Here is a 14,913-nt window from a genome sequence, read left to right on the forward strand (position 1 = left end):
CTTGGGTGTGCACTGGCGGGGCATGATATGATGTGTGAAACTCCGTCATTTTGTGTACTCCTTGTGATTAGTTGGCGCCCACAGCTTAACATCTGAAAAGCGTTTTCTTTTTAGGTATTTCTAGTCTCGTAGAATGCATTCAGTTAAAACGCTGTAAGCTTCATGAATGCAGCAAGTTCACGACTAGCAAGGCTTGCTGCGTCCTAGATGCGGCATCCGTGTAACTTATGTTATTTGTTTCCATATGCTCGCATAAAAAATACCGGATGCTACATTAATACGTTAGTGCAGAAATGTATTTTGCTATTTGCCGCCAGATCAATCTAAAGAAATACTCAGCGCCCAGGTTGATTTGTTAGACGTGTTTATTCCATTCCTTCTCCAATGGACAAGGAGCGCAAGGGATTAAGATCACCGCCATCGCCAGTTAATTTAACAGATATTGGTAAGGATACTTAACTAAATTCACTTGCCGAATTCGCAACGCCACTTTTGTGCGTGCGAGGCAGCGAGAAAACCGTTCAAATTTTACCGCTCCAAACCATATAGTTGCAGGCATTGCCCACAGATGGCGCCGGCTGCCTGACCGCAACAAGCTTTGTTTTTTGGCACTGTTTTCTACGTGCAAAAGTAGCACGGGAACAGCCTCGTTCTATGAGCGGCACCGACAGCAGCCGTGCCTCGTTCTCGCATTCTCCGCTGCGTAAGTTGGACCGCAAACAAAGCGGAACTAAGGGCCTAATACGAAAAGCAAAATACACATACGAAAAATACGTGGCAAGTCATCGTCTCGCGACGTCCCTCGCTATCTCGCCGGCGTGATAGCGAGTCTTTTAACCAAAGGTCCTCCCGCGGCCGCTGGCTTCGAAGAGCGGCGGCGGCGGTGTTTCAGGAACGAGGAATCCAGCGCGACCGTGCCTGAAACGACACGGGCCGTTTTCCCGCCAGCCTCGACGCTCGGCCGGCTATCTTATCGGACCCAATGTTTGAACGGTGCCCCAGCTCTCCGCCCCAGCGGCACGGCCGAGAACTGCACTCGTGGCAGGCAGCCTCCGCCGTTGCCGCGCTCCAGAGAACGGCCTGTACGCTTTTTCCCCCCGTCTATCGTGGACTGACTCTCACGCGGTTCTGACGCGGTTCTGACAGAATTTGAATTTGCAATTAAATACTAGTACAGACAAAGGCTCGAATGCCAACTTTTTCATGGTGAAAATTTTAGTGAAGCGAGCTCTTATATTCGTATATATGTATTATATATTTTTCATTTATTTTCTTCGTGTCCACCCTGCTTGCAATCAAGGGACTATGCAGTTTTCTTTTTTTTTTAATAAGGATAATTACTTCGCAGTGAACGCTTGTTCATTGCACATACCCTCGCCTAACTTGAAGTTCCTCCATTAAAGTTAGAAGCTGCGCACACATCCTGTCGTCTCTCTTCTCAAGGTCCCCTCTTGTCGTTTTGTATCATCGCCAGCGCATATTTTTGTTACAGTCGTGAAGAAACTAAGCCCGTAAGAAGGTGTAACTTCAGCACAGCTCTTGCAGTTCCTAAATTATGGCATCATATTAAGTCCAAAGGTGTGGTATTATATCACACTGGAAAGCTGCACTAACTCTGCCACTCATTCTCTGCATTGCGTTCACTGCAGGGTCCTGCGCAAGAGACTTAATTTGTGGCGTCTTTAAAGATCTGCGTTAACTGCATGTGACCATAGGAGGTAATGAAAACGGAGAATTGTTGTGGGGCTGAATTTTCCTCGATTCCATTCTACGCTTATTGCAGTCATGGCGGTGCTCGAACCAATGGCAAGGTCGCTAGGTATTTCCTTCGGAATTAAACTGAATTTGAACTGCATCGCTTAATTAATCCCGCGCCCTTGGTTCGCAATAGCTATCTTGTTCGATACAGCAGAGTCATCAAGGGGGTGAACTCTATATTAAGAGAGTCGCATGTATACAGAGTCTACTCATTAATTACAGGTTTAAAAATTTACGAGCTAACTGTCAGGTTAGAGGGTTGCAGCGGGGATAAAAAAAAACGTATAAACTTCTCTCTTCAGCTGGGGAGTTACAATGAACCAGGAATGTCTTTCCGCGCGCAAAACACGGTAGGGGCACGTGCGTATGCATACAGACATCTCCGAGAATGGCGAATATCACGCTCCGAACTTCTGCCAGCTGCAGCGCATCTTGAGTCGGTATCCGAAGCTACTGCATGCCAATTTCAGTGTTATAGAAAAGCTTCGTGGTGAGTGCGCGACGAACGGGACTTTGACAATGGTTTGCTTTACAATTTAATTCTGGTTGTAACGGCGGAAAAAAAAAAAAGACCTCCGCACCTCACAGATAACTCTGTCAAGAAAGAGATAACGAGAATCAAAGCATGCTTGCCCAAGTAACATATACTACTACGACGCAATATTCGCAACTCACGAGCGCCTTAATTATAATGATTATGATGCAGGCAACATTTTTTCCCCTTCCGAACGAAGTTTGGCTGTTCCGATTTCTCGATTAAAAACTTCGCTGCTCTATAGAGAACTGTCTTTTCTCGATACGGAGTGAGAAAATGCAAGTGCTAGAGGGGACCCTTATCAAAATGGTCGATAGACTGCCTATAGACTTATTACAAACTCTGTTGTTTTCCTATAAATATTTTTGTCTATTGATAGTGTATATGTATACTATCTATAGAAAAAAGTCTACTAAAATTGTATGGCCATAAATCTAGACTGTCTATAAACTGTCTATAGGATTTTACTGCCTATCGACTCGTCTATTTTATAACCAAATCCTACCAGTCGATAGACAAGTAGGATTAGACTAGTAGATTAGACTATCGATTAGCCTATCGACTAATCATCGACTAGTAGGATTTGGCTATAAAAAGTATGCATACATTATGGATAAAACTTCATAGACAGTCTGTAGACTATGTAAAGAGAAATTTTCTGTAAGAGGAGTTTACCAATTTAAAATAAAACTGACGCGGGGTTCTTTGCAACACATTGTGGCAGGCCGTTTGTTTGTTCTTCCACCTGGCGATCAAACAGACCCCCCCCCCCCCCAGGGGGGTTCTTTTCGTAATCTCTACGCTCTGGCAAACATGTTCTCCTCTTCGCAAACAAGAGCCGAACGGTGGGCTCGGCGACTCAGGTGGGAGTGCGACTCTCGCGAGAGCCCTACGCGCACGACTAGTAGCTTCAGATGCAATCTCCTTCGGCCTTTGTCACTCGCCGGGTATCGGTCGTGGCTCGGTCAATGAGCGGAACATCCGTGAAGAGCCGCGACACAGAAACGAAAAAAAATGGAACCTTTCAGCAGGCTTTCGAAACCTTCAAGTGGAAAGAAGAAAGGGGACGGGGAATAGGTAGCGCAGACGAGTTCCCAGAAGTGAGCGTGTGGATAGGGACTGGCTCGACCGAGAAGTGTCTAATACAAGCTCATCACTCGAAGAACCTGACTTTTTTTGTTCTCGCATCTCCAACGAAATCTTTCATGAGCTTGATTTTTCTTTTCAATCGCAGATTTACCCCGGAATAGCATGTACTTAGCAGTGAAATATCTCAATGGGAGCACTTCTTAATTAAAATCTCAAATTTCCCAATGCCGTAACCGGGCCCGTAACCAAAGAGAGTCGAGACCCCTTGGAATTCAACCTCAATACCTCAACCCCCCCTCTACCCTCCTTAGCTCGATACGAAGAGTTACCTCGGGCGACTCCTGCCAAACATTTTCTGGCTATCTGCTTGGTTCTAGCACTGGCGAACAGCCTCGATGCCGCACGAATAAAGCATCCGCATCTTGTGCTGGAGGGCCGCGGTTCGAATCTTGGTGCCACATGTAGAAATAAATAAAACGGAGTGGGTAGATGACATTCAAAAGCAAGGAATGGAGTGCTGCATGCTTGGTATACCCTCGAAGTGCATCGAGAGCCAGCGAGGCAACGTTAGTCAAGGTGCAGGCGCACCCCTTTGCTAGAACAGGAGTTCACAGTTGGCCGTAATGGTTCAGTATCCGGTAACCACCTTATTTATGAATCGCAGTTAACACCCAGCCGCCAGTACCCACATGCAGCGGAGCAACTGACAGAGACGCCGATCAGTCCTGAGATGCAGACGGAGCGCATGCGGACAGGCTGGCGTTGAAAACTTAACCTAGCGGCATTCGGTGCACTATTCTAATCATTCGAGGCCAGCCTATAGCTGAGCTTGTGCTATTTGAGGGGCTGTTAGGCATTACATGGGGTGCCCTAGTTCGAGGTTAGGACGACTGATGAAGCTTACACAGTGTATTGGATGGGCATGTGGGCTGTTATCGGAGCTTACCAGATAGCAGAGAAATCGGCTTGGAATTTCTGACGAGTATAGATAGAGCTGCCAGCATATTCGCTCATGGCCAACAACGCTGACGCCGGCTTCTCTGCGACACGGGACCCGTTGCACTTAATCGCGTTAATACCGACGATCAGTTTCTCATTCGAGAACAGATATCCTAGCTGCTTTAACCGGGGAAGACTTGAACCCTAGCCCGCCGGCATGCGATGACAACCTTGCCAATGTAACCACGGACTGTGCAACCAAATTAGGAGTTAGGCAGCCTGGCAAGGTGCTGGTAAGGTTTGCCAGGAGGAAAGGGGTCTTATAAACACCAAAGCATGAAATTCCCGAACAATACGGTGAGGACAGAGCTAGCAGAGCTGTCAAAATTAATGAACAAGCTCAAGGTCAGCGAGACAAGGGAGTACACTGCGAAGAGGATTGAGGAAGTGCCCATTATGTAAAAGATGTTCTGTAGGACAGTATAAGTGTTGGCAGAAAGGACAGATGGCTGTTTTGTGTGCCGGCGAGAATTTAAAAAATTATGACCTCTTGTCAGCCAGTTCATTTTTGAGGCCCAAGGAAGAGAACAGTAAATTGAAAATTACGCAGAGACCCAAATGTAGAGTCGCCAGCGCAAGTTTAAGGGGTGCGAATGTACGGAAGAAAATGATTTCTCCGCAGTCACGCTAATAAGTCGCCTGAAATTCCTGAAACTGGAAGGAAACTTGCGTGCTCGATATGCTGGCGTCAACACCAGGAGTCTCGGTCGTGAGGTGGCGCCGCAGTAAATTTGTTCCAAAGGACACGCATCCCATAAACTTTTGCTGGCGACTGTAAACGCTGTAAAGGTAACGCCATTAACAATTTGGATAAGACAGTTGAAGCAGCAGCAGAATTCGATAAGAATTTGTTCAGTAGCTAAACTAATCACGACGCTAATAGTGTGGCAGTGGCAAGGAAATGAAATTTCAGGCGGTAACGAAACAGGACACCACGACAGCTTTACAAACAATGCAGATGGGTAAAGCGGAGGGCGGGTATCAAAACTTCAGATCTTTTGTGGGACTGTGGGTGTTGGCACAGAGGACAGAGGGCTGTCTTTTGTGCCAGCGGGCATTTAAAGAGATTAAGAGTTCTTGTCAGCCAGTTTCCTTTCGAGGCCCATGGTCGCGAACACATAGCGATAAACGAAAAACAGAAAACAGTTGCTGATCTGAACTTTTGGAGGTACGTATATATCATAATCTGTGAACGTCGATATCGGAATAAAAGGAGCCGATAATTACACCTTTCAGCAGCAGCCATCGCACGGACAGGAAGCGTACGACCTTATAAAAATGGTCTGTAGACTTCTTATAGACTCTATTACCTTCCTATATATATTTCCTTTTGTCTATTCATAGTGTAGACGACTGTCTATCGATAAAAGTCTACTAAAAGTGTATGGCCATAAATCTATAGATTTCCGATAGACTGTCTATAGCATTTGTATTGCTTGGTTTATTGGGGTTTAACGTCCCAAAGCGACTGAGGCTATGAGAGACACCGTAGTGGAGGGCTCCGGAAATTTAGACCACCTGGGGTTCTTTAACGTGCACTGACATCGCACAGTACACGGGCCTCTAGAGTTTCTCCTCCAAAGAAATTCAACCGCCGTGGCCGGGATCGAACCCGCGTCTTTCGGGTCAGCAGCCGAGCACCATAACCACTGAGCCACCGCGGCGGCTCATTTGTATTGCCTACAGACTGCTCTATAGGATTTGTCTATAGAGAGTCTATAGTCTTTATAGACAGAAGTCTATGGACAGTGTATAGACTGTCGGAAAAAAATTTGGAAGGGTCCAGGGAGAGAAACAGTCCTGCGGCCTTTGAGTCTCGGCACTCCTAATTTTTTTTTTTTTTTTGAGCCCTGTTCACGCGGCGCACTGGGCTTCCATGGGGTGTAGGAAAAACGTCCCGGGAAGAAGTGTCCCCGAAAAAAAAAAAAAAATTCCCCCGAAAAAAATAAAATCTCCCGTAAGGAAGCGCCCCCTAGGAAGAAAGGTCCCCAAGCGAAAAATCACCCAAAGGTTGCATTCGTTGGGAATTAGACTTCAAGCAACCTGTTGGCAATTGCTCCACCTGAGTCACTGGCGTAAGTTATTGTGGTTCTACCATTGTTCCGTAAGTGCGTCCTCTAAAAAAAGATTGATTCTGACGCTGGTCGCGGCTCAGTTAGGGACCGCTCAGGGTTCTCGATGACTGTCATTACGTTTGTCTCAGCACCATCGAAGGTATGGGCGTCCGAGATCTGTTCATTGTTCAGTCCCTTCCAAGCCGATGGGTGGAATCGCTGCTTACAATAATGCATTGTTGGTCCTGTTTCTCCATCAAGAGTGGCCGAGTGGACGCTCCACATCGCAGGGGGATACGCGGGAGGCGTTCGCCGGAAAGTTACTATGTTTTAGCTCTGCTTGCCTGCCTGCAGGCGGAAACATGTCGTGTACCAAAGGAGTCTAGTATGTCCGGGCAGCTTCTGGCATTAGTCTCTTGAAGAACGGTCCACAATTAATGCACTTCTGTAGCCATTACGTTTAGCGTTTAGCAGTGACAAGTGTCCAGTTTAGAGCGCACTGTACACCGCACCAAGCAAGGGAAAAGCTTGTGCCCAATATAAAACCGGTGGGTACCTGGCAGCACTGGGGATCTAATTCCCCCCCCCCCCCCCCCCCCTCTCACCTGTAAGGCGGATGCTCAATCACTCGGGAGGTTACGGGACGTTTGGTCAACCATTTGGGGGCATTTTTTTCTACTTCGAAAATGGAGACGTTTCTTCCGAGGATATTTTTTCCAGGGATATTTTTTCCGGGGTCTCTTATCCGGGGACGTTTTTTTCTGGAACCCTCTTTCATGATATCAGGAGAGGGAACAGGGTGTAAATTATGCTGTAAGTAAGTACCCGCAAGCACCATTAGTGGCCTAATCTACATGCATTTTTCCAGAGGAGTAGAGCACAGATAAGCGGGTCACTTCTCTAGATAATGTCGCCGCGCCGAGAGCCGATGACCGGGCTATCTAATCTTTGGAATTTAGGCGCTACTGCCATATCCTCACTGCTACGTTGGCGGATATAGAGGCTTTATCGAGATAACGGATAAGAGAGAACCCTGATACCTAGAAGATATTTCCTCTCAACAGGGAAACACCCGCCGCATGGATTCAGTGGTTATGTGTCTCATCTTCAGCTTTGTTTTTACGATAAAAACACTGCAATTATCAATGAGCACACGAGATTCGAAAAAGGATGTTTCGCAGACAGTGAGAAACCAAGCATTTGAGCGGCAAGCGTGAACTTCTCCAACTCTAGGCGGGGTTGGCCAACGAAAGTCTTCATGGAATACTGAACATCGCAGTTTTGTGAAAACGTGTATCATGAAACTTCTGCGGATGTTGTTGTAGGCATAAGGTTTCGGGACTGCACTGTGTACCATCTCAGATAGCTACTTTCTATACAGCTGATTCTGAGAGGCCCTCCCTCTACCTGCTTGTCTATACAAACGTTTTCGTCTAACGGCTGTAGTAAGCCTTGATAAGGTGGAGATGCTCCGCAGGTCGGATCAAACAATACTATGAACGAAAAAAAAAAAGGGGAGAATAACGTACAATTTAGTGTTAATAAAGTAAGGGCTAGCCGAGTGAGTTACGAATTCTAAATTGATCAGACAGCTTTTGGGAACAATATATTCAAAGAGTAAAAACGCTTAAATGCCGTGTATATGCTTGGAACTTTGTAATTTGGTCTTAGAAGCAGGTTTCGTGCATTCCTCGTTCTTTAACCAAAAGAAGGCATACTGAAATTTACTTGCAATAATAACTGACTTTTTATCAAAAAACATGGCGTGATGGCTGCGTATTTTTCTTTTTCTTTTTGTTATTTTCAAGTGTTTTCTCGTAACTTATCCTTAGAAACGTTAGGCTAACAGTCGAGGTAACGTTCCATGCCTAAAGGTAGTATCGACAACACGCCGATAGTGCTTCGCTGATAAGACTGTCCTCTTCGTACAGAATCTTGCTTCCGCCTTGGTCTTCAGCCATATCCCACGTGCTGCGAAATCTGGAGGCCACGTAGGCTGCTTGTTCACGAGAGATAGAAATGTCACGCACAGTAAACGACGAACCTCCCGCTTTCTGCAGGAAACGCTGCCAAGTAAAATGCATTGACTAGCTGCCTTTAAATCTCTCTCATTCAGGTCAGCTCTGCTCAAATATCTCGCTAGCTTTATCTCATAAGCACGCCTTGTCTCCCCCCTATTCTATGTAGTCGCGAAAAAAGACCTCCGTGACATTTCTTGCCGGAAGCCATAGCCAGATAAACCGATCGTCGAGTCAAGTTTCAAGGTCCCCCAACATGAGGCCCGACGTCACCGCACAACTCGCGTACGCCAACACACACGCACGCTCACTCGGCACCAACGCAAAAAGACAACGAAGTAGAGCTGTTGGGTAGTACGGTAAAAGTAAAGCAAGTACAGTGAGCTCACCTAAGGTAGATCACTTTCATAGCTTCCTTTCGTCCGTTCCTGTGTTCCACCGCCGCCCCGCGGGCGGAGGGCGAATGGGGACGACGGGCGGCCGATCGAGGGGAGATAGGGAAAGTGTGCCACAGGTCCCTCAGGTTGCACGGGTGATACTAGCAGCACCAGTGGCGGCGGACGGGAAGGGAGCGAGCGCTCCTCACGGCTCTTCGCGAGTAGAGACGAGCGAACGGCACCGAAGGAGCGACGGCGGAGGACTTTCGGGCGTCCCCGTTGCCGTCGCTGGAGCGGCGGGGCATCGCGACGCGAGGCTCGAGACTTTGCCAGCGTGGCTCGAACGTGGAGGGGCGAAGCCTTATCTGATAAGGGCGCGCTCGACCGCTGCCCTCTCGAAGCGAGCTGAGTGTGTGTGTGTGTGTCTGTGTGTGTATGGGTCTGGCTGTGTCGGACAAAGAGCGATAAGGGATAACGCTCTGGCCGAAGCTTCGGGAAGGACGACGCGGCGAACGCTAAAGGCAACGCGTGAAGGAGCAGCAGCGGAGTACATAGGCGGCCCAGAGACATGAGCGTGTGTCGGCTCGGTCGACGTTAATCTGCCGCTGCTTGGCGACTTCTTCCTTCTTGCTGGAAATCGCGACGCCGCTGTACTCGAGAAGAGGTTGCACTGACTGTTTCGCAACCGGCCGTTTCGACAGCAGAGGAGGTGACGCACTGTTGTGCACCTGAGGAGGGGCTAGTATGTTTTCTAGACTCAAGACGCGAGCACAAGTGGTTCACTTAGTCCTTACCCCAAAGCGCGACACAGCCCTATTTGTTCAGGCTTACGTGAGTCTGTCACCGGGTTTGGCTCCTGAGCTGTGTACCCCCCCCCCCCCCCCCCCCCTCCCCAACCAACTTGGCGAAGTTTTGAATCGGTCAGCGAAAAGCATGCAGGGCCAAGGCACGAACATGGAAGCTTTTAAACGTTTTGTATATGCTGTACATGTAGCGGCTAACTTGTGCTTCTTAAGGAACGAGAACTAGTGACATGTTACGAAGGGGTGAATGGGATAGGTGAGGTGCTTCCTTTAAATAGCGCATATCACCAACGTCTCTGCAGACTAATCTATCCGATGAATAACGATAAGGTTGCACGCAAAAAGGTGATTATTGCGTTGACCGACAACACCGGGACGATGGCTATGGCAAATAGTGTACACGCCTGATATCCTTTCTGATATTGCCCGATATGGCCATGTATGAGTCGAGAAGGTTTACGTCTCTCTCACTTATTCACTTCACACAACTGCCCCGCGTGAAACGAAAGTCCCTTGTTTTTTTACTGCAACTTCCGCTTGTGCAAGTGTGATTTTCGTTAAGTCCGGGATTCTTGGACGTCAGTTTTAATTGTGAGGCAACTGCGAAGAATTGTAAAGTACAGCTGTGGAAATATTGATGGTAATGGTCCATTTTTCCGGTGCATAGTAAAATTTTTCTTTTAAAATTTGTACTTCGCTCGTATGGAGTAGTTAAGACTGCCATAGAAAACCAATGGGGAACGTTTTTGACGACAGCAAGAACATCAATAGCACAACACTGCAAACCAACAAGAGATATCTGCGGATATATTGATTTTTTGAGCGAAATAATACGGTATATAAAAAATACTGCGTTCATAAATTATTTCCCGTTGAAGAATGCGCTTGTCTAGAATTTATGGGTATATGATTCTCATGTACCCCACTTTTTCAGGCGCGCTCACAAGGCACTCCTTAGGTTAACTTTTGCTCTCTTGTATGGTTTTATTATTTGCTCCACTTTCACCAGAGTAGGGCACCGGACAACAAAAGTTTATTCCAAGTATTCTCTGCTTGCGATAGGCTTACAATCAGCTGAATTTAATTTGTAAGAATCAAACTTGCTACTAAAAGGCGACGCATAGTCAGACCATAATGTCGGAATGTATGCGATGTGTTCCAGACTGCAGAATGGAAGTTTCTGCAGACACCTTTAATCTGGATGCGAAGACCAGTTTGATTCATTACCACCGACGGCATCTGCAGGAAGGTAATTTCAGCATCGTGAGGTTCGCGGAAAAAATGACTGGGAGAAGCATTTAGTGTTGCATGACTCAATGCTGACTTTGTGAGGATGGTCAATGCTATGGGATGCATGTAGTGGTTGAGTGATGAGATGATTAGTGCGGGATGATCGTACAACTTGTAAAACAGGGCAGTACGAAACACTTTTCTACGTCACCGCAGCGATGCCATGCAGATACCAGGTTCCATGGTAGTTTTAACCGTCTCTGCGTCGAGTAATGTTGTCCTTATTAATGTTTTAGCAATAGACGGGACTCTGCAAGCGGAAATAGCGACCTTTGTTACACATGGTCACGACGCCGTCAAGCTTGGCCACCTCGGATATAACGAACATTAGACCCAGGTTGCTTTTGCCGACCAACCTCCCGGGTTCAATCATTAATTTAACGGCTATCTGCGCGCCGGGCAGTCACGCGAGACGCGGTACGAACCTTGTGATGTCGTCACAACCTGTCTGTCCACCGTGGAAGTTAGCTTAATTATTGCCATGAGAGGTTGCTCAGGTCTCACAAGCCCCATCGGTGGCTTTGTTTGAAAAGCCACCTGGGGGGGGGGGGGGGGGGGCAGTGGCGCATCGCTTAACTGCTGCACCACTGCGCCAGGAGCGGTATACGAGGACTCCCCCAGGGATCAATGAATGTAAAGTTTAGAATAACCGATTCACCATATATGGGCATTAACCCATTAACACATGACATGAAGTAGTTCGAGGCGTAATAATGAGCCTCTCCCGCACCACGGCGGGGTTACAACGGAATAAGCAGTAACAGAGAAGGCTAACGCATTGAAACTATCCGCCAAGGATCGCCTGCGCTGAACAGCTTAATGTAAATTAAATCCGGCCGTAATCCCCATTTATGGCGTTATAAAGAGGAGAGCGAGTTGCAGACCGTCTGTTTCTCCGATCATATCTGCGTGGTGCAGCAGTTAGTATAGGACACGACTGCCAGGCCCCAGCCATGGCGGCGGGAATTCGTCGCGCAACTGTGGAGGAACTGCTTGAAATCTTGCCACCCTGCAGGACAGCCAGGGACAATCTGTATCTTCTCTCAGTTCCATCTTCGACCAGGTTCGAAAGGCGGAGCACCAAGGGGGCTTACGGTGCCACTTGGGCTGCGCGTGATGGACTGGCTTAAGCACACAGAGACAACTTGAGCTGTGCGCCACACGAAGAGTCTTCCATGCGTCTTGAATGAGTCGTGCATGCGTTCAGTTTAGACTCCGGCATGTGATTCTTTCGAACAGAACGATGCTTCCACAAAGCCCTGTTCGAGATGCGATTGTTCTGTTGTCTCAATGCTATACTGCTGGCTAGTCACGCTTATCACACTTTATCATGTCCCTAGTGATAAGTGCAGGCCATCTCTAAGATATGAAAAGCAGAAAATGATTGCATGACAAGGCGCATGAAAATGGGGATCATCTGCCGACGTAGTGTTTACAAACGCTCAAGATGTAAGTGATAACATAATTCAAAAACCTGCTTTTATATTATCTTCATTTTTAGTCCCACTTGCAGTGTATCGCCCTTCACTTTGTACCACCTGTGCACTAATTACATTTTTCCAAGTTGCTGAACCCTTCCCCTGCAATATACATGTATGAATACAATGCTCCCGTTTTGCTCTTCCTGATATTGCGCGATGGTCACAGTGTATTTGTGATTGTTCACAGTTTCGTTATTTAAGTATCTTTCAAAGTTTGTTTGCCTTCTTCACTGTTTAGTCCAAATGTTCGTATTACTTGTGCTATTCATTTTTGCTCACTCATTGTGTAATGCCTCGTCTAGGGGTTCTTAAGGGAAAATAAATTAGGATGATGATGATTATGATGAATACTCATGAACACTATCGAAACACCGGAACACCTCATAGATCGCTACTCCCCCGAGCTATTTTAGCACTCATAGAGCGAGATTATACAAGAGTGCAAACTTCCGGCGCAGCACGGAGCCATTCGTACGCTGGGGACATCATGTGGTAGAAAAGGCAAGCGCACGGCTGCCATGGCGACTCTTTCAATCAGCGCGCGCCGCAGCTGTGTCCAGCCCGGCCGTGTTCCAACCAGGAGGTTTGCAGATCACACCACCAGATGCCGCCTCTGCAGGCGCATGCATCAGCGCCCCTTCTCTGTGTCAAGTTATCAGCTCGTCCGCTCTCTCCCGGGTCACTTGGAAGACCTTCCTCCCACATGAAATGCGAAACTATGGCCCCGTCCCAGGTACCATAGCGAAATGTTTTTCTCCGCTACTCGATATTAATCTGCCAGCAATGCCTATGTACGAATGCCTATGTACTAGTACAGTACTAGCCATGTCTATGTAAGCATTTTTCCCTCTTGAAGGAGGGCTACAGATGTTGCTGTGCGAGAGAGAAGAAACTTCATAAAGAAAGGTGGTGGTTCCGGTACCTGCGCCAATCACGATGTCTCTCTCTCCATTTCAAAACTCTCTCTCACCCGAGAGCCCTCCCTCTCCTCCTTATATGCTGCTCGCTTTCACGCACAGCCCTCGATGTCATAAACTGGGTGTTAGTCATGGAAGCTCCAATGTGCACATTTCTGTGCCCTGCTTCTTTCTGCAGCTGTTCAAAATATCATCCCATCTAGTCTACCTTGGAACTGTACAGAAGCGAGAATTCACTTTGGGAATTTGAAAATAGCTCCCACGTGTCATTGCCTGAATGCCCTACAACGCATAGGTTGCAGCTGAACCTCGTTATAATGAAGGGGCCGGGCGATTACTTAGTTGTAGCCTGAGTTGACCGAGCTTCCAAAAGGAATCGTCATTACTTCGTTATATCCATTACTTTGTTATAATGCCGCCGCGGTGGCTCAGTGGCTGTGGTGCTCGGCTGCTGGCCCGAAAGACGCGGGTTCGATCCCGGCCGCGGCGGCTGAATTTCTTTGGAGGAGAAATTCGAGGCCCGTGTACTGTGCGATGTCAGTGCACGTTAAATAACCCCAGGTGGTCGAAATTTCCGGAGCCCTCCACTACGGCGTCTCTCATAGCCTTAGTCGCTTTGGGACGTTAAACCCCATAAACCAACCAAACTTTGTTATAAACCGTTTCTTTGTATTGACATTCGACTGAACTTCGATCTAGTGGAAGTTCCTTCGCTATAGAGGAAAGAGCATAAACGCACAGTTCGCATTATGGACAACGAATCCTGCTCAGCGTACAGGGATGGCGCCCTTTCGAATTGCAGACCGCAAAAAAGAATAGGAGCTTCACCCTCCCATGTCCTAGACGTGTCTACTCTCTTGATTTTCTCCTGGAAATGACGTCGTCATGTTGCTGCACCTTAATCAAATGCAACCACGGAAATCTGGATGAGCAACTGCATGAGTGTCACTGCTGTCCTTACCGTTACGCGACAACCCGAAGAAAGAACGTGTAGTAGGCTGAACTATCTTACCGACTATCGCACCCGATAGCCAAGCTCTAGATACAGAACGTCCCTGTCCGGTATGCCCAAGGCATAAACGTCACAGCCGGCAGTGCGATATCATCGCTTACGTAGCAGGATGCGCGGCGTTTGCTGTGTGTGCCATATCAACCGACGTACGCGTGGCCCCCATGTATACTATATCTATGCGGCGCGATTAGATGCCTCAGGCCAGAGCACCGCCGGGCTATCCATTTCGCGCCGTAATCGCGCAGAGCCTATTTAAGAACGACCGCGTCTAAGGTCTCCGAGAGATACGGTTCCTGGTGTGTTTATAAATATACGCGGTCAACTTAAGAGTTAAAAAAAAAGGGAAACTATATCAGTCATGCGGATAAAAAAGCGCCAGTGTTCAGTCTGCGCGGATAGCGCGTATCTGCCAGCGAAGACGCGGCGTCAGGCACACGGCCTGATTACTTAATCTTTACGGTCGCGTAGATACGTGGGACGGCTAGCCACGTTAAGGCCACGCATCTTCTTGGGCTTCCTCGATGAGGGCACACCGTGGCCGACCGCCTTTCCCAATGAGTTAACTGGTTCCGTGCCGTGT

At 47.7% G+C, this 14,913-nt stretch overlaps 1 protein-coding gene across 4 annotated transcripts in view; it reads right to left on the bottom strand.

Moving 5' to 3' along the window:
- Positions 1 to 14,913, bottom strand: part of LOC149358778 (uncharacterized) — a 97,543-nt gene that overhangs the window by 70,414 nt on the left and 12,216 nt on the right. The window contains exon 1 of one of the 4 annotated variants that reach the window (XM_089570965.1): positions 8,843 to 9,177. The exons of the other annotated variants lie outside the window; for them this stretch is intronic. Coding sequence (XP_089427091.1) covers positions 8,843 to 8,862 — 20 coding nt within the window. The 5' untranslated portion in view covers positions 8,863 to 9,177. Of the gene's footprint in view, positions 1 to 8,842; positions 9,178 to 14,913 lie in introns of those variants that run through there. 4 annotated transcript variants of the gene reach the window in all.

This window comes from Amblyomma mixtum, chromosome 2 (genome assembly GCF_055824585.1).
Source record: "Amblyomma mixtum isolate Tamu chromosome 2, ASM5582458v1, whole genome shotgun sequence".
Lineage (NCBI taxonomy): Eukaryota > Metazoa > Arthropoda > Arachnida > Ixodida > Ixodidae > Amblyomma > Amblyomma mixtum.